General features: G+C 37.6%; 1 protein-coding gene across 3 annotated transcripts; it reads left to right on the forward strand.

Moving 5' to 3' along the window:
* Positions 1-777: 777 nt before the first annotated feature.
* Positions 778-23,270, forward strand: depdc7a (DEP domain containing 7, paralog a). 3 transcript variants are annotated; one of them, XM_058386880.1, is made up of 9 exons: positions 778-916; positions 7,852-8,255; positions 10,378-10,508; positions 10,621-10,813; positions 12,315-12,535; positions 13,769-13,911; positions 16,712-16,837; positions 17,777-17,855; positions 22,764-23,270. In XM_058386880.1, the coding sequence occupies exons 1-9, from the start codon at positions 854-856 to the stop codon at positions 22,976-22,978; spliced, it is 1,575 nt and encodes a 524-aa protein (XP_058242863.1). In that variant the 5' UTR covers positions 778-853; the 3' UTR covers positions 22,979-23,270. The 3 variants fall into 3 exon arrangements, with proteins under 3 accessions (XP_058242863.1, XP_058242864.1, XP_058242865.1); XM_058386881.1 differs by lacking the exon at positions 778-916 and adding an exon at positions 4,988-5,087; XM_058386882.1 differs by lacking the exon at positions 778-916 and adding an exon at positions 5,092-5,205.
* The last annotated feature ends 1,277 nt before the right edge of the window (positions 23,271-24,547 follow it).

Raw genomic sequence — 24,547 nt, forward strand, 5'->3', positions numbered from 1 at the left:
ATTAAGTCAAGGGTGCACTCCGTCCAGGGTGGATCCTGCCTTGATGCCCGATGACGCCTGAGATAGGCACAGGCTCCCCGTGACCCGAGTATAGATCGGATAAGCGGTACAGACAATGAAAAAGTCAAGGGCGTGTCCAAGTCTACAAATTCAGGTAGAAATTCAGTATATACAGCAGCTCTGTGACGATGCATGGCAGCTAGCTGTAGGTCTTTCCTGCTTGTCTGCTCTCTGGCCTCAGCTCTGGACTGTCACCGCTTAACATTTTTTTTTGGAGCAAAACAATGAAAAACATTTAACAAAATGGCATCATTTTGTCTCTAAAACTCTTGATGCCTTACATGGCAGATTCAATTTCATTCCATTTCAATTTAATCAACATTACTCCCAAATGAATGAATTTAATTGTACTATAATGGCTAGGAAAGCTTCCTTAGCCTTCATTAATTCGCACCACCCTTGCTTCGATGCCATATGAAATGCCAAACAAGACTTCTTAGCACTGAGCTGATAAACCTCTCTCAGAGGACAACATAGAGGTTAAAGAATGTTAAAGCTTCTGATTAAAAAAAAAAAAAAGCCAGAGTAAGGAAACAAAAACCAGTTATGATGGTGCCAGTTCCAGACAGGTGCCGTGATGAAACCGTAATAAGTTGCACTGATGAGTGATGTGATATGACCTAGCAAACTCGCTAAACACAGGGAACTGTTTTTTACATAACAATGCCATTGCACTCATTCCTTCAGAGAAAGAAAAGGAGAGCTGTGGAACCAGTTTTTAGTCACGTGATCAGGTTATCCGGTTGAAGAAAGGTGTTTCTCCAGCACTTGTTTTTCTTTTTCTGTAAAATATATGATATGTTCCGAAGGATTGATCCTCCATTCACTAAATGCTGATTTCATTTGCTGCTTAATGGTAAGTGTAAATAATAAAAAAATAATGCCTGTAGAGTAATGCTGGACCATTCTAATGTTAGATATACTGGGCAAACCTGTCTTTATAATGTCTTCATAATCCAGTACATCAAACAACAACTGGCCTAGTGATTCACTGAGAGAATAAAAAGTTGTGTTAATATGGACGTTTGCTATAGATCGTTGTATCGATACCCTTTCGGTTGTGAACACAATATTTTCGGCCTTGTTATTTAAATGACCTCATATTACTGACCTGGAAATGGAACGAAGCAGTCGGTCAAGAGACGTCTATTAATAGGAGTTAGTTGGATGTGAGAACTTATCTGAAAAATGATAAGTTTGATAACCACACCACATATTTATATTTTACTGTTAATGCTAGCTAGCATTGTCTGTGAGTGTTTTATCTCTAGGCTTAACAAGTTTACTATATATTTTGTACACTGTATATGGATAAGATTACTTTTCAAAAAATAAATAATTCAGGGACTGTATGCTCTGAAATGTTCGTGAAACTGTCCTGATCACGCACAGTAGTGTATAATGAAATGCTAAAGCTCTCTACACAGTGGACAGAGGGAAGAACTTTAAGCTCAGCTGATAAATGGAACCCCCCCCCCGGGTGAGAAACAGCACCGCTGCATTGAAAGGCAAATTTACTCAGCCTCCTTTCCTTGAAATCCTCAACAAAGCACCTTGTTTAGAAGAAAGAAGTGAAAAATCATCCCGTCCCTCCCCCGTCCGACTGTCTTCTCCCCCCTCGACTTCGCTTCATTATCCCGAACACACAGGCTTTTCACGCTGTTTACAGTGCCGTATGTGATCTTGTTTGACACTTCTGTCTTCATAGACCATGTGTGTGTATTATCTTCCAGGAGCATATTGTAAATAGGAAAATGCTTTTGTGCTTTTCGGTGCCCTGGTTTCTTAACACGAGTCTGTTGTCGTTCGCGATCACATGCTTCTTGGTCAAACATGAAAGTCGTGCTGTATGTTATCACTCCGTTACGTAGGCACTGCCTTTTTGGTCGACTAAAAGGAAGCACATCCTTAGACTGAAGATTAACCTGAACAAAAGGAACGACAAAGAAATCATGAAAAATTTGTAGCTGTGTATCTGAGTGTTGTAATGATCCCATTTCACAAAGAACAAGTGGACGTTATAGTTAACCTCAGTTTATAAACATACTGTATACTATTCCTGCTGTTTGATGAATCTGTCTATTTACTCATTATAAGCGAGTATATAAAGGTTTGCACTTGCAATATCTTATGAGACAATGCTATTATGCTGCTATGGGACACATTTCGCTAATATCGTATTGTAGTATAGAGTCAATATTTCCAGTCAACTAGTTTATTACATTCAATACTGTTCCTAGCTAGCGTGCACCATTTTGTGTAGTTGCTGGACATTCCATTGTCCTGTATTTACACTTTATGTAGTCCTGTGAACTGTCACATCGTGCTTCTGAGGAAATGGCATTCCATTCCGGTGTGTACCAGTCATACAGAGAAATGGGAATATTTATAGACCAGATTTTGGGTAAAAATGGCATTGCATTGGAAACAAAATATAGCTAAACAGACAGATTTGGGGTCATAGGCGATGTGTGTAACTATTCTTTCAGCCAGTAACTGCAAAATGGCGAAAGGAATGTGTTAAAACTTGAGTATTGTCAAAGGAAATTGTCGCAGCGATGTTGAGATGGTACTTAGGCTTGTTAGCATTGTTCCCAGAGATATTTGCTCTCACTCGCATTTGTTGTTTTATGCACTCCAGAGGTGCGAATGACCTCGTGAAACTCCCAACAACTTCCTGTAGAAGTGGAGGTAGTGCAACAAGTTTGCTTCTGCTACCATGTGGTTGACTAGGACAGGGCGGAAAGTGAACGCGGGCAGAATAAAGCTTCTCTGCATCACACTAAAATGCTCAGTCATTTGGGAGTATGCACTTTTTATTCTCATGTGAATATTTTTCTGCTTTAACGCCCACTGTCCTGAAATGATGAGCTGTTGATGAGCTGACAGGTTTTGGTCAAGAGAAGCACATGGACGCATTCAGTATAAAGGAAATGAAAGATTAGAGCTGGAGAAACCTAGCTGTAAAGGCGAAAAACATTTGTCTAAAAATCACATTGTTGCAACATGCTCTCTTCTATTTATAATTGACATAAAATGCCTGTGGATGCCGGTATATTAGAAGCTATAATCTGAAGTATGACACTGTTGTCCTGTGAAATGGATTGAAGAAGACTGATCCAGTACAGATAGCAGTTCGGATAGCTTTGTATGCCTTTTGTATCATCAGAACTGCTTCAGGATCTTCTAATTTGTAATATTCAGGCAGTGACATTTATTTTATGACTACAAATGTCATGAAATGCCTTCTTTGGAGACTGAGAGGCCATGACCAGGGCTTAATTTGTAAAACATGAGGCACTGAAACACCAAGGAGCAAGTGGGCAGAGAGAGAAAAAGGTCCCGGTGCATATAGACACAACAACCCTTCAAGTGCTTTATGTAATAGTGTTGAATGCCATCGCAGACCTACAGACTTTTTATGAGGACCACAGAACAATGAGGGATCGCAACCAGATCGTTACAGTGAAGTGCTGTTATTTAGTGCTGATTTATAATATATACACACAACCTCAGCCATTTCCACACATAACACTGGATTTTACAAAATGTCCTTTAAACCAAAATATAACAGCAAAAACACTGATAACAATGACAGCAACGTGTTTTTAGCTGGTCTAATTATCCTGATTACTCCACAACACAGTCATTTGAATGATAGTCTCCTCCCTATGTTGCAACGTTAAAATAATTTTTAATTACAGGGTCCGAGCCTCACCTTGGGTGGTTGTATTTAGCTCCTTCTCATTGAATTAATAAAGGTTATGTCGTATATCTCATTTGAATGTGTTCACTAGTTCCCCATGTAAAATTCCCATTCCAGATTTGGTCATAACGTAACTCTTAGAGTTACCTCCGCTCTTTTGGATGGTTGTCCACTATATTTTGGAACAAGTCTTTGTGTCCATTCATCCCCAAGAACATTAGTGAGGTCATGCACTGATGTTGAGCTTGAATGTAAAGTCCTGGCATCTATTATGCATTCCAGTTCATCCCAAAGGTGTTCATTGGGGTTGAGATCATGGATTTGTGCAGGACACTGAAGTTCTTCCACTCCAATAATGGCAAACCTTGTCTTTATGACCTCATTTTGTGCACAGGGGTATTTATCATTCTGGAACAGGTTAGTTACAGTGTTATACCACAGCATACAAAGATAACTTATGGAATTGTCTGCTTCCAACTTTGTGGCAAAAGTTCGGGGTGAAAAACTGCACTTGCATTAGCTCTTACACCTCTACCCTGCGCACTTCGCTCCTCTGGCACTCAGTTAAAAATATTGTAGAGTAACGCTACGTATATTCTCCTCTGTTTAATATATTGCTTAGCTTGTATTTCATATTTGTACGTCGCTTTGAATAAATCATGTGCTAATTTAATAAATGTAATGGGGAAAAAAATGAGATCTGGCACAAATTACGCACTGACCTTGACAACACACTGATTTATTTACATTTCTGGTATTCGACAGATGCTCTTATCCAGGGTTAGCGTTAGGGTTAGAACAATTGTAAGGTTAAGGGCCTTGCTCAAGGGCCCATAGGGGTTAAGGGCCTTGCTCAAGGGTCCAGCAGTAGCAGCGTAGTGGACCTGGGGTTCAAACTTCCGTTCAGTAATCTAATGCCGCAACCTTCACAAAATATAAATCTTACTTATGTTTGTCTCTGAATGTTTTTCCTGTTAACTGAACCTTATACAACTGCAGTCACACCATAAAACCATGAGATCTCCTCAAACCAGTCTGCTCTTTTATGTTTAGATTTTTATTTATTTACTTTTAAACGTTACTGAAAGAAACCGAAAGCTGAAGTCATTGAAACTGTCTGACAATATTAAAGCTAAAAAAGTTTCGACGGCTCTGTAGTGTGTTGGTCTATTATTATGCAAATCTCGACTTGAGGGCGTGTCTAATGTGCGAGTGGGAGGGGTCAGAGTGTGTGTGAGCGACGCGCGCGTTGCTTTCTGTTAGTGAATCGGTTCGGAATTACAGGCGAGTGTGTGTGTGTGTGTCATGAACCGACCTCCAGGTAATATAACCTCCAGCACAATATGCTGCTTTTAATGATTAAGGAGCTAATGTTTAGAGCTTAAGTCTAGCTTTTTCTGCTGTTTTAGTCATTTATTTTTTAGCTCGAGGCTTTGCAGGTATGTACGACTGTGCGTGCGTATGAGCGCGCGCGCGCGCGCCTGTGTGTGTCAGTGAGGATATAATTATACACATGATATAATGGTAAAATTCATTTTTTGTTTGAATAATGATGCTGGATTAAGTAAGTGTAAAGTGGCTCGGGGAGAGCAAGTGTGTGTGTGTGTGAACATCTGTATGTAGATATAATGCAAAATAATTGAGATGATGTCTGAGCTGCTGTTCTGTTTATTAGTACAGTCTTTGTGGTTTGAATCTGAAATTGGTTGCTATAACAGGGTTTTAAGTTTTACAGCATGTACTCAAGCTTGTGTGTGTGTGTGTGTGTGTGAGAGAGAGAGAGAGAGAATTCAAACAGAACCAAATAACTCTTCTTTAGCGTCTGCCCCTAAGGAAATATCAGTCACACCTGTCTCTGCTTGAAATGATGCCAGATATTCTGGCTTCTTCTCTCTCCTGGTCACCATCGCCTGTGTGTTACTGTTACTGTAGGGTTTTGTTGTGGAAAAGCTTTGTTTTCCCGTCACACCGTCTTGTCAAGGGTCATCATGGGAACAAACCCCTCAGTGATTATTTACTGCCTTGTTGGACAAACACAACAATGTGTGTTGCCTGTGACTGAGGAGTGGCATTCTCACCTGAGGGTGACCCCAGGGGGGGGTAACACTGCAGACGCTTCAGTCAAGGTGCTGTTAGTAGAAATGGTTTCGATTGATGAAATGTTAATGATACCGGTCACTGAAAAAGGGGTTTTTGGATATTATTTGGAACTGTAGAATATTTATAAATTTAGATATAATGAGACTTGATTTTTTTTTTTGTTTGTTTGGTTTGAGTTAATGATGTGTATAGATTATAATTATAGTATTTTAGCTACTTGTGTATAATTGCAAACACAGAGAAAATCTCGGATGGAATGAAAAATTAAAAACGTGGTATAGAGCTATCTCTAGTTGGGATGGTGTCAATAATATTTTATAATTGGTACCAGTAATGTGGGGGCTTTTTTTGGAGTCTTTTGGGCTTTAGAACTGTTTGTATTTATGCCAAGTAATATACAGTATAGGAGACAATAGAGTGAGATAATTAAAATAATATGTTTTAAATCTCAACATTTCCGGGAATCCCTGAGATCCTTGAACTCAGCTGTAAGTAGTATTGGATAAACGTCTTGAAAAGGAAAGACATGTCTATGGAGGCAATGGTTATAAATCGTTTTTATGTTTGTAATACATATAAAAATAAATCATATTTTTAAACATAATAGGCGCTTAACTCTAAACAGTCCTTCTCTATATCATAATGATTTAGAAATCAACAAGTGGCATACCCCAGATTCTGAACAAAGCTGATTACATATCATTTGAAGGCTATCGAATCAGATTAAATCGCTGTATTGTATCTTAACACATTTAATTCATTCTCAAGGATCACATTTTCTCTTAGAAATTGAAATCTTATCGTATTGTGTGGAAGGTTTACGAATCTACAGGTTTGCTCTGCAAGTAAATCTTCAGTAATATACAAATATGACATTGCTCCATTAGCAGGAAGCAATTTAGAAGGAAGGAAAGAAAGTAATCTCCCGACACCCACTGTCTGCTTAGACCTCCGATCAGTGCTGTCAGCCCTAAACAACTGGATTTTTATCACATTTATCCGTGACGTCTCTCTTGTTTAAAACGTTACGGGATTTGACGTCATCGTTCATTTCATAACCCTTCATCAGATTTCAACTGTAATAAACCATCATCTTTATTGAAGTAATTGGTTCTTAAACAAAGCGGAGCATATTCATTCTCTGTGCTTCAGCAAGCTCTCAGACACAGTTTTGCTTCTTTTCCCACATGTGGTACTGATCTGGAGAACCTCCTTTGTCTTGCAGCCCAGTTTTGTCAGAAGCTTCCTTTAATGAGTGGGTGTTCGCTGGGAGGGTCGCAGAAAGGGAATTCAATCTGCATGTGTAAAGAGATTGTGGGACTCTAGCTTCTCCTCTAAGAGATGAGGGCGGGAGATCTCTGAGGGACCGTACACACCTTCAGAGCTCCGTGTCCCAGTCCAGAGAGGAAATGTAGCTTGTGAGAAATGATTAGCTGCCCTGCTATGATTTGTATGGCTTTCTCAATATTGACTTTGGCTACAAACGATCTTTATACTGGAGCCGAAAATTCTTATAAAGCTGTCTGTATCCCAGTGCCGCACTACTGAGTATAAATCATGGGAAAAACTTTTCCTGCCTCATCTGTTACAGTTAATTTGTGACAAATTATGTTTCTGCATTGAGGAAAAAAAGTTGGAAAGATCCATTTCTTTAAGGAAATGTCTAGAAGTCTATTAAAGTACTTGGGGTTTATTTAATTATCTGATCAGTGCAAAAAAAAAAACATTTAAAGTTGTTTTGCTAAGTATTAAAGTTAGGGAGTTAAATGAGCTACGCTTTTGTGGTAATAAGTATTACAGAAAGCTAGCTAGCTAGATCAATGCTAGCTAATGTTTATTCATAAGGACTGCTACTGTTATTCCTATTTCTTGACTATTTTTCAAATGAGATCTATACATGATCGAATATTTTATTAAGAAAAAGAATAATTCATTTAGTTATTCAAAGAAATAATTAAGTATATTTCATTTTCTTTCCACATCAGATGGCCGGGAAGCCGTTCCGCGCCACCTTTATCTGGAGCAGCATCATTAACAACCTGCAGGCGCAGGTGGAGGTCAAGAGACGACGCCATAACTTGAAATCCTACCACAACTGCTTCCTGGGCTCTGAGGCTGTGGATGTGGTGTTGGCTCACATCATCCAGAACAAGTTCTGTGGCGACGATGAGGTGCCTCGTTTCAAGGCAGTGCGCCTGTGTCAGGCGCTCATGGACTCACGGGTGTTCGAGGCGGTGGATACTAAGGTGTTCGGGAAAGACAAGAGGCACGCTAAGTTTGAGGACAGCAGCTGTAGTTTGTACAGGTTTCTGAATACGAGTGCTAGCAAGAGTACGATCGAACACACGTATGAATCGCCGGCCATCAACAGGACCGCTCCACCGAAAAGGTATTTGGGTTCGTCTTAGAGGGCAGTAGAACTGGACAGACAGTAGAACTGAATGATTTATTTGACTAGTATACATCTTAAAGAGCTATTTTGTTTTTTTAAAACAAGCCAATAAGTGTAAAAAAAAAAATGAAGACGTGACCAAGAAACACATTCTACGTGTACGGTTTTATTTAAAACAGTTAGCTTCTATAATATTGTCCTAATTATGTAATTCCATTATCCTAATGGACATAAGTAGGTTATATATTATCTCCGTATTTATTCTTATGCCCTACTTCTGGTTGGAGTCTTATCTATTTGGCGGCTGTTCACTGCCGCTGAGGGTTGTCTCCAGCCTGGAGATACATGGGACAGCTGTGGATAGTCCACTTAGAGGTCATGGACTGCTTAGAGGGCTTTGGACTTCTGTTACTACAATCAGTTTTGCACTCAAGTCTCAATCATTAATCATTTGATAACCTCGACAGAAAAGACTTTATGTTGAAACTAGAATGAAGGTTAAAGAAAGGAATCGATCACACACAATCACGCTATCCACTGTCACCCAGATGAGGATGGGTTCCCTTTTGAGTCTAGTTCCTCTCATGGTTTCTTCCTCATATCATCTCAGGGAGTTTTTTCATACCATCGTCAAATTTGAGTAAAATAAAAAAAAAATTCCCCTAATTTTTATTCTGAATAATTTTTAGATTTATACAAAGCCGCTTTGCGACATTGTCTATTACTGAAACTATATACAAATAATTACTAGAGTATTAGAGTTGAATATCTAAATTATAGATGAGCAAACTGACTGAATCTGAATGAGAAGACGGTAGCAATTATATTACACTGCCTCAAGGGAGCAAATGAAATGAGAACAGGATATTCAGCTAGATTTCAATTTCAAATGAGGAATAATATTCTACAATAATAATACATTTCAATATTACATACATCTAAAAAAGCTGATGGTTGGTAATTTTTTTAAGCTTTCAATTCAGTTTGATTTGTATAGCACGTTTAACAATGGACAAAGCAGCTTTGTAGAAATATATAATGTCAGGATATAAATTTAGAGAGGGGACAGTAGCAAGGACAAAACTCCCTGAGATAACGATAAGAAAACCTTGAGAGGAACCCATCCTCAGCTGGGTGACACCAGATAATATGATTAGAAATGATTGACCTTCTATAACTGTACTATATGGTCCAAATGTGCAATTGCATAGCCAAGAAATTCGTTCTAGTTATTCATTTTAGTCTATCTCGTTGAGGTTATCAGCTGTTCACTGGAGAATTGAGTGAAAAAGTTCATCCTCTCACAGCACAGATACCTCCAGGGTCTATGGTTTTCATCCACCTTTCAAAACAGTCCAGTAAGTGGACTGGCCATGATAAATTGCCCCTAGATGTGAAAGTGTGTGTTTACAGTGTCCTGTGATGAACTAGTGTCTTCTTCAGGATCTGTTCCCACCTTATGCCCAGTGTTCCCAAGATATACTCTGTATCTCCTTTTATACATTTTTAAACTGGATCTATCTGATATAGTTTAACCCCTTTGACCAATATGGGACGGAAATCGACTTATGGGTCATCAGTGTGAACAAATGAATTATTTTATAGCCGCAAGTCTGATATAAAACTAGTCAGGACTGTGTTGGCTTTCAGTGTGAGATATGTGTTTTTTCCTCTGATGGATAACCTCACACAGAATTTTAGTGGTTGAAGATAAACACCTTCACACTGTATAGACTTATAAACAAGCACTTGGGGCATCACAGAGAGCAGAAATGGGTTTGATATGAACATTTCCTTTGGAGATAGAAACATACGTGTAAAAAAATTTGTTTTTTGGGATATTTTAAAGAATATTTTTCTCCAAGTTATATGAGTCTTTACCCACCACTGTGGAGTGGGATCTGAAATTTTGGCCTCTGGTAAAAATATATTTGGGATTTGAACCCAACAACTTTTCATCAGTGGCCCAGAATACTGCCCTCATATAGCTACTTGATGAAGAAGAAAAATGTTATGTAGAGCATGTCACTTCATGTCACGTTTATTGGACTCAATTTAGTTCCTCTTATTCAACATTCTGAGCTGATTCTAATCTAATCAAACGTTTCCACCCACTCAGGGAAGAGGAACAGGAGTATTCAAACACCTCGCCGGTCAAAACAGATAAATCTCTGGAGGACGTTTTAGGGAACCTGTACTCAAACACTACCATCACACCCCAGCTGATGAACCTGGGTCTGTCGCAGGAGTGTAAGTACTACACACCTAGATTTAGTGTAATGTTTATTATTTCCCAGTAGAAAAAAAAACCTCTGAAAGGACGTATAAGGCTTTTTATATCCCGTGTCCCTCTCCGTTACAGTGGTGGATGAGGTCTGGCAGCAGCAGGCAACACTGAGATTACTGCAGCTGATCGAGTTGCCTTTACTAGAGAGTCTTCTTGAAGGAAAGGAGAGTCCCCGTCCATCACTGCACGGTATGGACAGCGACCCAGATCTTCTCTACACCAGCAACTATGTGGACCGAGAAATCCTCAAAGCCTTCAGTGAAGCTCAGTATGTGTCCTCCTAATCTTTAAAATTCTTAATAATCTTCATCTTTTTCTTTTTTTATATGTTTCTTCATCATCTTGTGCTTCTTCTGAACAGGAAACCTGTTCTTAAAGGAAACCTTTAAGGGTATAATAAATACTTCAGAAAAAAAACACGACTGGACACACCAGAAGATTATTACATTTTATTTTGGATTTTTTTAAATATAAAAATTATGTTATTATTTATTATTACATTTGAAGAATATTACAACAAATATGATAAACTATTACAATATCACTACTACTATTAATAGAAGTTTTTTTAATAACAATTAATAATTAATAACAATAAATCTTTAAGAATTCTTACTTAATTAATGCATAATTAATTTAAAGGACAGTACTGTTAAATTTTCCTATGTAATTGGTCACAAGGTCCAACAGCAGCTCAGACACCAGAACCGACTTTAATTCAAATCAGAGCTTTATATTAATGTGCTTCATTTTTATACTCTATTGTATCTTTACAGGTTTCTGATCTTTGACGGACGCTCCAAAAAATATTAAACATTAGTCATTGTCAGTATGGTGATGTTTTCTTAGCATTTCCAGTAGCAGTGCTTTGGAGCAGTCAGAGTCTTTAGGAAAGACGGCTTTCCAGTTTCTCTGTAGGAAGCTATATTTATTGTCTTATTTCTTTAATAAAGAGAAAAAGAGAGGACACTAATAAGTGATAAATCAATCCAATTTTATTTGTATAGCGCTTTTAACAATGGACATCGTCTCAAAGCAGCTTTACAGAACAAATTAAATTTATATTTATGCCAAATGAGCAAGCCTGAGGAAACGACGGCAAGGAAAAAATCCCTGAGACAAAACGAGGAAGAAACCCTGAAAGGAATCAGACACAAAAGGGAACCTATCCTCATCCGGGATAACAGGCCCAGTTTCATGGCTGCTCCACTACATTAAATGTAACAATAAACGGATAAAAAGCTCTACTTCCATTTATAATGAGTTAAACATTTCCATTGTTGGCAAATTGCAAGGAATGAAATACTTACTTATATACAGGGTGTGGGTCATTCTATACTTCACAAATTGTTATATTATTTATATTTATATAATTAATTATTACTAATTAAATCTTATCATGACCAAATGTCCCTCCACTCTTTCACCTGAGAATTTTCCCCCATTTTCTTTAAATGTAACAAACCAGATGTAATTAAACCTAGAGGTGCGGTCTGAATGTATTTTCCGTGAGGAATCGGGGATATGTGGGCTCTCAAGCGAATGCAGAATACAAACTCGTTGCGTGCGTACTGCTGAGATATTGTGTCCAGACAAATGGAGGCTGGTCATTATATAAAGAGCTCTGTTTGAAAGCCTCAGCCCTCAGGCTGTGCGATTTCTCCTGCCACATGGCTGACGGTCTGAAGGTCAAGAGTACAACCATGTGTTCATGCTTGTGATCCTTTCTGTCCTCTTTATTAACCAGTTGTTGTGTTTTTATTCTCTAGTGCCGATGCCTGGCTCTCAGCAGCTGTGGACTGTCTGGAGTTCCTCCCCGATCAGTTGGTAGTCGAGGTGAGCCGAGGGCTTGCTAAATGTCCAGAGGATACAGCACAATATAAACGTCTCCTCTATAGCATTCTCATCCAACACTATGGCCAGACGGACTACCCTCCACTGTTTAGCAACCACGTCTTCGATATACACAGCGGCATCTCAGAACTGTTAGGTAAGACCGAAGGAGGGGGTCTCAGGATTTCTAATATGGCTGACGTGATTTGGAAAAACATGTGTATTGAGCAAAAGTTGTGGGAAGTGCAGGACCAGACATGATACAGGGGTCTATTTATTGGTACCACACATACAGCTGTTTTTAGCTATCTTATTTCCTTTGGCACTGTACATCTCTCTCTCTCTCTCTCTCTCTCTCTCTCTCTCTCTCTGTCTCTGTCTGTCTCTCTCATTACTTCTTCATGATTCCTGAAGTAAACTCTGACCTGTGATATGTGTTATTACTTTATTACAGATGGATCAAACGTAGTAGTTTTGATGATGCATAGCGAGCAGGTTGTTTTGATGCCTCTGTTTCATCCAAACTCTCCAAAACATTGGTTAAAATGAGATGAGAGTGTGTGAATGTGTGTGTGAATGGTGCTTTGTGATGGACTAGTTTTCTGTCCAGAGTGTATTCCTGATTCACACAAGGTGTTGCTTGGAAGTGGTTAGTGAAAGTGAGTGAGAGTAAGTAAATGTAGTAGAGAGAGAGAGAGAGAGAGAGAGTGTGTGTGAGAGAGAGAGAGAGAGGGCAGGAGGGACGAACGGAAGGAAAAGACAGCCGTGGAGATCAGGAAAGCAAAGGGAGAAGTACGAGACTGTCTTTATAAAATATGGAGTACTAATCCCAGACCCAAGAATCAGTGAAATGAGCCTTTCCTGAATTACTAAGTGAGGAAGGAAAGCTCGAGCCAGTATGATACAGATGTGCCTTATGTCATTCCAGAATGAGTTCACACCCTTACTGTAGCCTTGGTTTGATATATAATAGAGTGATTTTATATAATACACATAACATTATCAGAAATTCAATCAAATTCTCAATAAATAAATCTCTAACTATATTTTTTTCACAATAAACTATAGTATTATAGCAATAAATAAAATGTATTTCTCTGTGCTAGTCAAGTGGATAGAGAGCGTTTACACAGAGTGTCCAACATGTCCAGAGTCTAGTATAGAACATCTGCTTCAGCTAATCATATAATGGCCAGGATTTACTCGATCCTCTCCGGCAAAGCTCCTCTGCGTTTGTTTGCCATATTTATTTCCTTGTGCCGTGTGTGTGAGGTCGTTTAAAGACCTAAGTGATCCATTTGGCCAGTCTGTTTGCGTTATCTATAGCCAATATAGCCACAGTGAGTGCTTTTCTGAGGCTGTGTGTGTGTCTGTGTATGTGTGTTTGTAGTTAATGGGAAGCAGGAGCAGGCTCTGGAGGCCCTGCAGCTCTGTCTAAAGCTCCAGGACTCCCGGAGCAGAGAGGAACTCCGCAGACTCCTCCGCTTCATGGCTTTCGCTGCACAGCCAAATGAAATCAAGCTGCACAAAGAGGTGAGACAGAACAATTCTTACTGTCTTAATACACACTTGGATAATGTACCAGTGTGCCGTTGGCCATTATTGTACAATCAGGTGTGTTTGTTTACCAGGAGATCTGGGACACACTTGTCAAACAATTAGTTTTCTAACAGTTTTGATTATATTTGGTGACAGGATATGATATCTGTTAAATAGGTGAAAGGTCATAATGGTTTTCTATTACAGTGCAGTAATGTTTGTACATGTATAATATACACCGTACTAGTGGAATAACAACAAACACGTGAGATGGCTTATTGGTTAGCACATTTGCCACACACCTCTGGGGTTGGGGCTTCAATTCCTGCCCCATTCTGTGTATGGAGCTTCCATGTTCTCCCTGTGCTTCAGGGGTTTCCTCCAGGTATCCCAGTTTCATCCCCCAGTCCAAAGACATGCACGCTGACTGGCATCTCTAAATTGTGTGTATTGTGATCGGTTTCCACACCAGCCAGGGACACTCCTGGGATAGATTCCAGGCTCCTTGTGACCCTGTATTGGATAAGAAAACAGGTGGATAGATAATACTACGTATTAAATAAAGCACTACACGTCCCGCCACAATCCATGTTTTATTATAATAATGAGAACTGTGAGACAGTGTAGTCTGGGATCCAGACTGACTTTAACACCCACTGCTAAGCAACCGGTCCATCAAACAGAAAAATGCCCTCATCATTCATCTTATGATTCAGCTCTGTCTCTTTTTTTAGGCTGGAAATAGTAAAATGGCATCTGTTGCCAAAAAATTGGAAAATTACTTCTCAAACCAGGATGCAAGCTGCTACACAATATCTACAAAAGGCGTATTGTACACAGGCATGGAAATGAATATATAGCAACCCAGTGAGGCTTTAGATTTAGGAGATAGATGCATCATTGATCCTGAAAGGCAGCTGAACCAAACATCGCAAGAATAAAGTGCAGTACGTGTGTAACAGAACGCAAAACAGAGGACATGTGATGATCGCAACAAAAAAGATGCATGTTGCACAGAGATAATAATGTGGCATGTGTTACACAATAAATCTGGGCTTTAACTCCCTGCATTTTGGTGTATGAATGTTAAAAAAAAAAAACCTATGCTGTTGTAGGGCTTCAGAACCAATGCATTAAAAGATCATTTGTTGCTTGTTAGAAGACAAACACATTGATATTGTCAAAGTCCAGACTCAATCAACATCAATAGCAACTCAGACAGACTGATAGCAATCACCAGGAATCACGTCCTATGCCGTGCCTTGCATAAGTATTCACCCCCTGAACTTTTACCACATTTAACCTGGAATAGAAGTGTACTCTATTTGGATTTGTACCATTTGATTCACACGATACGAAGATGACTTATACGAAGTCAAGAAGCTTTTATTGCATAAATCAAATGGTACAAATCTAAATCAAGAACAAAGTGCTTTATTTGGATTTGTACCATTTGATTTATCCAATAAAAGCTTCTTGACTTGACTTGTATTGTATAAATCAAAATGGTACAAATCCCAATAAAGTCGAGAAGCTTTTATTGTCATTTCAACCATATACAGCAGGTACAGTACACAGTAAAATGAAACGACGTTCCTCAAAAGAGCATGTGCAAACAGTACAAGAATGTACAGTACATTCATTAACAAGGGACGGTGCCGCACAGTGTAGTCGATGTTCAGTGGTTGTACATTATGCTTTACAGTCAGAGTAACAAAATCTTTGTTTTAACTGTGACAGAAAAACAGACAGAAACATATGTCGGTTGCTTAGACAGTCGCCCCCCCCCCCAAAGGTCAATACTTAGAAGAACCACCCTTGGCTGCAGATACAGCTGTAGGTCTTCTGGGATATGTCTCTATCAGCACATCTGGATCCTGATCATTTTCCAAATCCAAAATTGTTCCATTTCTGTCACATTTGATCTATTAGTTTTTCAACCCTTGGTTTTTGGAAGTAGGTTGAGATCTGGGCTTTGACTGAGCCATCCTGACACATTTAGGACTTAGTTTTTGAGCAACTCCACTGTAGCCTTGGATGTGTGCCTTGGGTCCCTTTAACCCTGATGAATTTCATGGTCCCTGCTGATGAAAAGCTTCTCTAGGTGATGATGCAATACCACTTCCATGATTCACTGTGGTCATGGGGTTCTCATGGTGACTGGTTTCCCAACAGACCAGAGAACCCTTTAACTGTTTGCTGAGTCTGTGTATTAGGGTTTTATTTGTTTTTTTTTGTTTTTTTTTTCAGTTTTTCGCCACTCTTCTATAAATCCCCAGCATTGTGTATCTGTGTCACAAATATTTAGCTTGTCCTGTAAATAGTTTCTCTCATCTGTGCTGTATATTTCTTCAGCTCCTTCTGATCCACCCCTGGCTTCTGATTTCTTCTCTGACTAACTGACCTTTGGTGAATGACCTTCTTTAGGCAAAATATTACCTCCCAATAGAGTTTCTAGTCTGTGACCTAGTGAAACGGTATCGATGATCGCATTGATAGAGATCCCAAAAACACGTCTGTAAGCCACTCTGGATAAAGGCGTCTATGCAAAAGGATTTTTAGCTCAACTACTGCGTCATTCAATGGTTTGGGATCCCAAAGCCAATAACAATGACTCAGCATTTTAAATCATTTAATTAACCTGTTCCCACACTACACTATAGGAAGTGGCCCACATTATGGAAAAGTGATAGAACGTGCAAGCTTTTATGCACATGCTGTACAAATACACTAAAGAGGCCATGATAATGTCAGAAATTCTGACCGCATGCCACGGTTGTTGTTTGTTCCTCAGATCGAGAACAGGATGGCGGTGAAGAGAGCGTTCTCCAGTGCTATCGTGTACAGTGCCAGGCTCGCCAAGGGGAAGGTGGATCTTCTGGTGCTTTTCATGATAGACAACCACTTGGATCTTTTCAAGGTAAAGTGCGATTCTCATTTCATTCAGCACACACTAATATACAAAGCAAAATATATTTCGGATTTATTTCATACTGGCAAAATGAAAGCAGCTCAAGGTATATCACAACTCAGCAATTTGAAATGAAAGCCGCAGTGGTTTATTATAATGATATAACTCCAAATATACTTTATGCATCATCAGTTCTATCAGGTACACATGCAGTGAGACAATAGCAGTGAGACCTGGTGTTCGTCACCAGTGTAGATATCTAGAGTTGATGTCAAGAAGAAAAGATATGTGGATGAAGTTACAGGAGTTGTTAAAAAAAGATATCTAATTCATATTGCATTTAAAACCCCAGTGTAAATATGATAATCTGACAATCTTATTACCAGAAACAGTTTAAAGTAAGGGAATTTAGCAAAACACAGTTCGCAGCGTCCTGCACCACGGAAAAATATAGCAGTATTTGTATTTGGAAAATCATTTTAGAAATGCATTGCATATAACAGATAAGAGTACATGCAGTTGAATAATTCGTGAACTCGTGTGTGAGCTAGAAATGCCACACATTCTACATTAAGAAAGATGTTATCTATGCTTTGTCCTGAAATTTATATGAATGTAACACACTGAAATTAATTGAAAGGTATGCTGCTATGAGAATCTAAACATGATGTTTACGGTGGGGTTTATTGGGAATGATTACTCTATTATTAATAATACATAAAAGAATTAATTTAGCCGTACATCAGATGCACAGAAATGCCCATATGGCAAAAAAATGAGTTTTGACCTAGCTTTAGAGCTACATATATATATTCCTGTTCACTTTCTTTGGAAATTTCTGGAGGTTAGTTCATCCGTGACGTTACATCAGGCTCCTGCATTTTCATAAATGAAGACTCGAATGTAAGAAGACCATTATTAAGAATATCTCCGTGAATGTTTCCTCAGATTCCTGTATCATTACACAAGCTTGTTAGTGATAAACTCGCCAGCATCATCAGGGGCAAAGATCCTGACGTCGTTCCAGGTAAGTGGATGAAAATGAATAAAAGCTTTTCTGAATATACGTGTCAGTGACACACCAACGACCGGCGTTAAAAATAAATCACACTGCTGCTGAAAAATCAACTTCTGATCACACTCTGGTTGAAAAGATTATTCTAAAGCTTATAAGGGCTGCTATAAATGATCGAATCTGTTTATATTTTAAATGATTCTGCAGCTAATCCTAGGTGTTAGCAGTGATAGCTGGTTATAATGATGAATAGGAGAGTTTATAAAAAAAATATCAGTAACTTGCTAATACAAAATTATTAGGGTCTTATAGAATAAGCTGTCTTTGTAGCAAAGACCTTAAACTATGCATACACACACTTGTTGGAAGACTGATAGATGGCATCGTTCATACTTCCTTATTTTCTAAAGGCAGGTTTTTCATGTGTGTAATTATGCTGTGTTTATTTATGAAAGGCAAACACGGCACAAAGAAAAGCAGCTCTTGTTGTTAACCAACTGGTTCATTTTACAGTTTGTCCTATTGTGTAATTTCCACTTTAATTGGAATGTGTGCTTTCTATTTATCTATTTACTTCTAATTGCTCATCCGAGGGCATTTTTAATATCATTTTTTAGAAAGATATCAGCCCCAGACTTTACTTGTACATGTATTTTTTTCTGTTAGTTCTGCTATTGTTCCTGCTTTCAAAACGTAATAAATGATCCACTTCAGGAGATTTGATAAGACGAAAATCCTTGGCAGTTGATGATGATGGCAAAATCTTTTCGCCTTTCTTGAAGGAAAGGGAAAACATAGCTCTGCTGTCTCATTTACACCAACCGGCCCTGTATCACAATATTATATTTACTTATATATTTACACGACCAGTCAAAAGTTTGGACACACCTTTTAATTCAATGTTTTTTTGTTTAGGGATTTATTTTCTACATTCTAGAACAATACTGGAGATTTCAACACTATGAAATAACACGCATGGACTTAAGTAATCCATATGTAATGACAACAAACAACAGTCAGTTGTTATTTTAAGACACGAAGGTCAGGTGTTCTGGAATAGTTCTTGCAAGAACAGTATTGTCAAGTGCATTTGCAAAACCCATCAAGCACCATGATGAAACTGGCTCACATGAAGACCATCCCAGGAAAGCAAGACCAAAACTGACCTCTGCTGCAGAGGAGAAGTTCATTTAGAGTTACCCGCCTCAGAAATCACCAATTAACAGCACCTCAGATTAGAGGCGTTATGAAGGCTTTACAGAGCATCAGTAGCAGACATATCTCAATATCAACTGTTCAGAGGACATTATTGTGGATTTCGGCCGCCTTCAGCATTGTTTTACAATGTAGAAAGAAATAAACATCAGGAAAGACCATGGAATTAGAAGATGTGTCCAAACTTTTGACTGGTAGTGTATATATCACAATATTCTTATATTTACTTATATTTTCAATTAGTCGATAATGTACTTGATATACCTGAAATATGAAGGACTACAGATATATAGTTATATAGATTAGTTATATATAGTTATATATATATATATATATATATATATATATATAAAGACTATAGATAGATAGATAGATAGATAGATAGATAGATAGATAGATAGATAGATAGACATGTTGTGTGGAGTGTACAGGTCTAAACTTTTTCCTAAACTTTTTACTTTTAAACCGTTGCTGCTCTACTCCTTGCTCTTATCTCTCTATGAATGGATAGTATATAGATAAAATGGATACTATATAGATAAAATGGATACTAGATAGATAAAATGGATACTATATAGATAAAATGGATACTAGATAGATAAAATGGATACTAGATAGATAAAATGGATACTAGATAGATAAAATGGATACTATATAGATCAAATGGATACTAGATAGATAAAATGGATACTATATAGATCAAATGGATACTAGATAGATAAAATGGATACTAGATAGATCAAATGGATACTATATAGATCAAATGGATACTAGATAGATAAAATGGATACTAGATAGATAAAATGGATACTAGATAGATAAAATGGATACTATATAGATCAAATGGATACTAGATAGATAAAATGGATACTAGATAGATAAAATGGATACTATATAGATCAAATGGATACTAGATAGATAAAATGGATACTAGATAGATAAAATGGATACTATATAGATAAAATGGATACTATATAGATCAAATGGATACTAGATAGATAAAATGGATACTAGATAGATAAAATGGATACTATATAGATCAAATGGATACTAGATAGATAAAATGGATACTAGATAGATAAAATGGATACTAGATAGATAAAATGGATACTAGATAGATCAAATGGATACTAGATAGATAAAATGGATACTAGATAGATCAAATGGATACTATATAGATAAAATGGATACTATATAGATAAAATGGATACTAGATAGATAAAATGGATACTATATAGATAAAATGGATACTATATAGATAAAATGGATACTATATAGATCAAATGGATACTAGATAGATAAAATGAATACTAGATAGATAAAATGGATACTATATAGATCAAATGGATACTAGATAGATAAAATGGATACTAGATAGATAAAATGGATACTAGATAGATAAAATGGATACTATATAGATCAAATGGATACTAGATAGATAAAATGGATACTAGATAGATAAAATGGATACTAGATAGATAAAATGGATACTAGATAGATAAAATGGATACTAGATAGATCAAATGGGTACTATATAGATAAAATGGATACTATATAGATCAAATGGATACTAGATAGATAAAATGGATACTAGATAGATCAAATGGGTACTAGATAGATCAAATGGGTACTAGATAGATCAAATGGATACTAGATAGATCAAATGGGTACTAGATAGATCAAATGGATACTAGATAGATAAAATGGATACTAGATAGATAAAATGGATACTATATAGATCAAATGGATACTATATAGATAAAATGGATACTAGATAGATAAAATGGATACTAGATAGATAAAATGGATACTAGATAGATCAAATGGATACTAGATAGATCAAATGGGTACTAGATAGATAAAATGGATACTAGATAGATCAAATGGATACTAGATAGATCAAATGGATACTAGATAGATAAAATGGATACTAGATAGATAAAATGGATACTAGATAGATCAAATGGGTACTAGATAGATCAAATGGATACTATATAGATAAAATGGGTACTAGATAGATAAAATGGATACTAGATAGATAAAATGGATACTAGATAGATAAAAGCAAGTGGCCAAGCAGTGCAATAGAATCATGTACGCTCTTACAAACTTGCATCCTGAAAATAAGAGCAAACTTGTGTCCGAGTGGGAGGCCTTACTCTTTAAATCAGAGCAGCAGTAAACAATCACGTGTGCTAACTGCATGGGGACGAGGGATTTTAGTGCTTTCCACTGAGCCCCTTGATGCCGCAAGAGCAGCAGTTTGAAATGATCTGATGTCTGGATTTATGTGTCTCAGAGGAAGCACATGTTATTCTTCACCCTTCCTGGTTGGTAGCAGTCAGTGTGATAAGGGAGAGTTGCTCTTTACAAGGTCAATACAGCAACAGTGGCATTTTTTTTTTTGGAATGGTGTATATATGCTAGATGTTTGTTCACTTCTCTTCGGTCTTGTTAATAGTCGTCCTAGGTTGTCTTTTGGGACGCTGCTCAAAATGCTTGTTATGTAAAATGAGAGAAAAAAAACACGCATCAGTGTCTTTGCAGCTTGAAATATGAGGCAAAGTCTAATGTAATGACATTTAAAAATGACATTAAAGTAATACCAGGTGGCAGGCAGGTGTCTGGTATAGATTTAGATGTCGTCTATTGGTATGATCAATTTTATTTATTTATTTTTTTTTTTATTTTTTTTTTTTTTACATTTTTTAACAACTGGAATTTTCTAATAATGCATTACCCATTTAAGCAAATAAAAGCAGATGTCAGGAAAACACAAACAGATTGTCACTATTTGAAGACAACAAAATATTTTAAACTAAATCCTTTCATGCATAAATTAAAAACAGACCCATAATCTTTACTTAACATTGCATATCATATGAACTTAGAAAATGTGTACTAAGACTTTTTCTAAGTAAGATTAGCATAAAATGTTGGGTTTTTTTTTCATTGTTATTGTTACTGATTGTTAGTTTTTGTTCTTTACATAAAAATACTAATATCAATGCATACCTAGTTTCCAGCTGAATGGCATATACTCTTATATTGCCAAAAGTTTTGGGACGTCTGCCTTTACATGAACATGAATGTAATATGGAGTTGGTCCGCCCTTTGCAGCTATAACAGCTTCAGTTGTTCAGTGAAGGCTTTCCACAAGGTTTAGGAGTGTGTTTATGGGAATTTTTGACCATTCCTCTCTAGAAGCGCATTTGTGAGGTCAGGCACTGATGTTGGACAAGAAGGTCTGGCTCAAAGTTTCTTCTCTAATTCATCTCAAAGGTGTTCTATCGGGTTGGTTGTGCAGGCCAGTCAAGTTCCTCCACACCAAACTCACTCATCCATGTCTTTATGGACCTTGCTTTGTGCACTGGTGTGCAGTCATGTTTGACCAGGAAGGGGTCATCCCCAAACTGTTCCCATAAAGTTGGGAGCATAAAATCGTCCAAAAATGTCTTGGTATGCTGAAGCATTAAGAGTTCCTTTCACTGGAACTAAGGGACCAAGTCCAACCCCTGAATTCAATGATTTGGAGGGGTGTCCCAAAACTTTTGGCAGTAAAGTGTATATATACAGTACATTGGGATGGATTTCTACCTTCCTTTTCTTTTTACTCCAAACATACCGAATCCTGCATGTGCCTAAATAATGAACTGAGATGACTATTGAGGAGAAAATTAACAGCAGATTTGTTTCCTTCTTCAGGTCCATCTTACTGTAAACGTCTTACGAGGACCACTTACATGCAGACGGTACAGACAACCACTAAAGAGGAGCTGATCGCTTTACTCCGCACCATTCACGAGAACCCCAAACTTTCCGTAAAAGAGAAGCGGCGACTGCTCGGGCAGTTCTACAGAGGTCATCCCGAGATATTCGTGCAGTATTTCGGCAACCAGATATCCAGTGCTTATCTGTAACACAATGCTTTACTGAAATTCTATCGCACATGTTGTACAAAGTAAAATGTAAATGGTGTAAAATGTCTTGTAAATGTTGTAAAAAAAAAAATGTAAAATGTTATTTACTTTTTATGCCTGGACGCATGAGTTAAGAAAGGTCAAAGTCATTCTGAGACATTCAGGACAACTTTTAATGCCTGTATTAAATATGAGTGATATTTATCAGGCTTTTATCCAAACTATGACGTTCTAATGTGACTGTTCTCACATTGTGACCCTCACGTTAAAATAAATACTTGTTTTTTTTTTATTTACACAGACTTACGACCCCAGCTTTGTCCTTAAAATGGTGTCATTACACTGAGATCTGTATTGTACTGTTTGGAATTGAAATATTTTTCAATTGCCATCACTAACAGGAAGCAAACTCTACCCAAAATATACACATTTACATTCAAGGCATTTGGAAGACGCCTTTATCCAGAGCAACGTACAAAAGTGTTTTGAAGTCTTTATCAATGAATACATCGATACTGATTCACTAGGTCACAGAGTAAAAATACCACAAGACCAAAACTCAGGAAGAGGTAGGTCTTCACCCGTTGTTTGAAGACAACCAGTGACTCAGCTGTTATGACATCTAGAGGAAGTTCATTCCAGCACCTAGGTGTCAGAACAGAGTGGAGTCTTGATGCTTAACTTCCTGAGAGATGGCAAGACCAGTTAAGCAGCACGGGAAGATCGCTGCTAGAAGAACAAGAACTATTTGTTTTATATTTTTCCCCCATGTCTGGGTTTTTACTCATGTTTGAATCTCATTTGACAGTAGAATGTTAAGAAATACTTAAGAATTCATGACTAGAGTTATTATTAGCACATTATGGCTCTGCCCCAAATAGTAGAATTCATGAATAGTGTACTTATTAGATTGCTAGCCATTTGGCCGTGTCCAAATACACACATTTTAGGGTTCTTTTCATGAAATTTTGGCTGCATCCAGAATATTGTCTAGTTAATGTATAATTTAATGTTTAATTTTAAAACCCTGTCCCAAGTAGTAGAGTTTTCTAGTTTCAACAACTGACATCTAGCTCATTTCATCCATTTGGCATCCAGAGCGACTTACATTTTTATCACATTACATTTTTATCACAACAGAGCAAGTGATGGTTAAGGGCCTTGCTTAGGGGCCCAGCAGCGGCAGCTTGGTGGACCTGGGATTCAAACTCACAACCTTCTGTTCAGTAGTCCACAACACCTTAACCACTAAGTTACCACATCCCACATCTAGCCGTTGCTCTTTCTAATAAAAGTGGCCTCATTAACAACTAATGAATATTCATCAAGGCTACATCCCAACTCCTAAATCCATCACTTTGTATTATTCCTATTATACCATAAACGGTCTTGTGGCTCTGTCCCTAATGATAGAATTAGGCGTCTGGGGTTCTTCCAAGACTGTCATTTTAAGGCGCCACCCTAAACTCCATCACTTATTTAAGATTCTTGCTACAGTCACAGCCATTTCAAGGTTGTTCATGAGTGTTCATAATTCCAGGGCTAAACAGTAAGCAATTGTAAATAAGG

The sequence above is a fragment of the Hemibagrus wyckioides genome, linkage group LG04, assembly GCF_019097595.1.
Source record: "Hemibagrus wyckioides isolate EC202008001 linkage group LG04, SWU_Hwy_1.0, whole genome shotgun sequence".
Classification (NCBI taxonomy): Eukaryota; Metazoa; Chordata; class Actinopteri; order Siluriformes; family Bagridae; genus Hemibagrus; species Hemibagrus wyckioides.

Bases quoted from the DNA above. Each gene is read 5' to 3' on its own strand.
- depdc7a (XM_058386880.1), top strand. From the start codon at position 854: ATGATATGTTCCGAAGGATTGATCCTCCATTCACTAAATGCTGATTTC. The intron at 12,536-13,768 runs GTAAGACCGAAG...GTGTGTTTGTAG, and splicing joins CGGCATCTCAGAACTGTTAG to TTAATGGGAAGCAGGAGCAG. The intron at 16,838-17,776 runs GTAAAGTGCGAT...ATGTTTCCTCAG, and splicing joins ACCACTTGGATCTTTTCAAG to ATTCCTGTATCATTACACAA.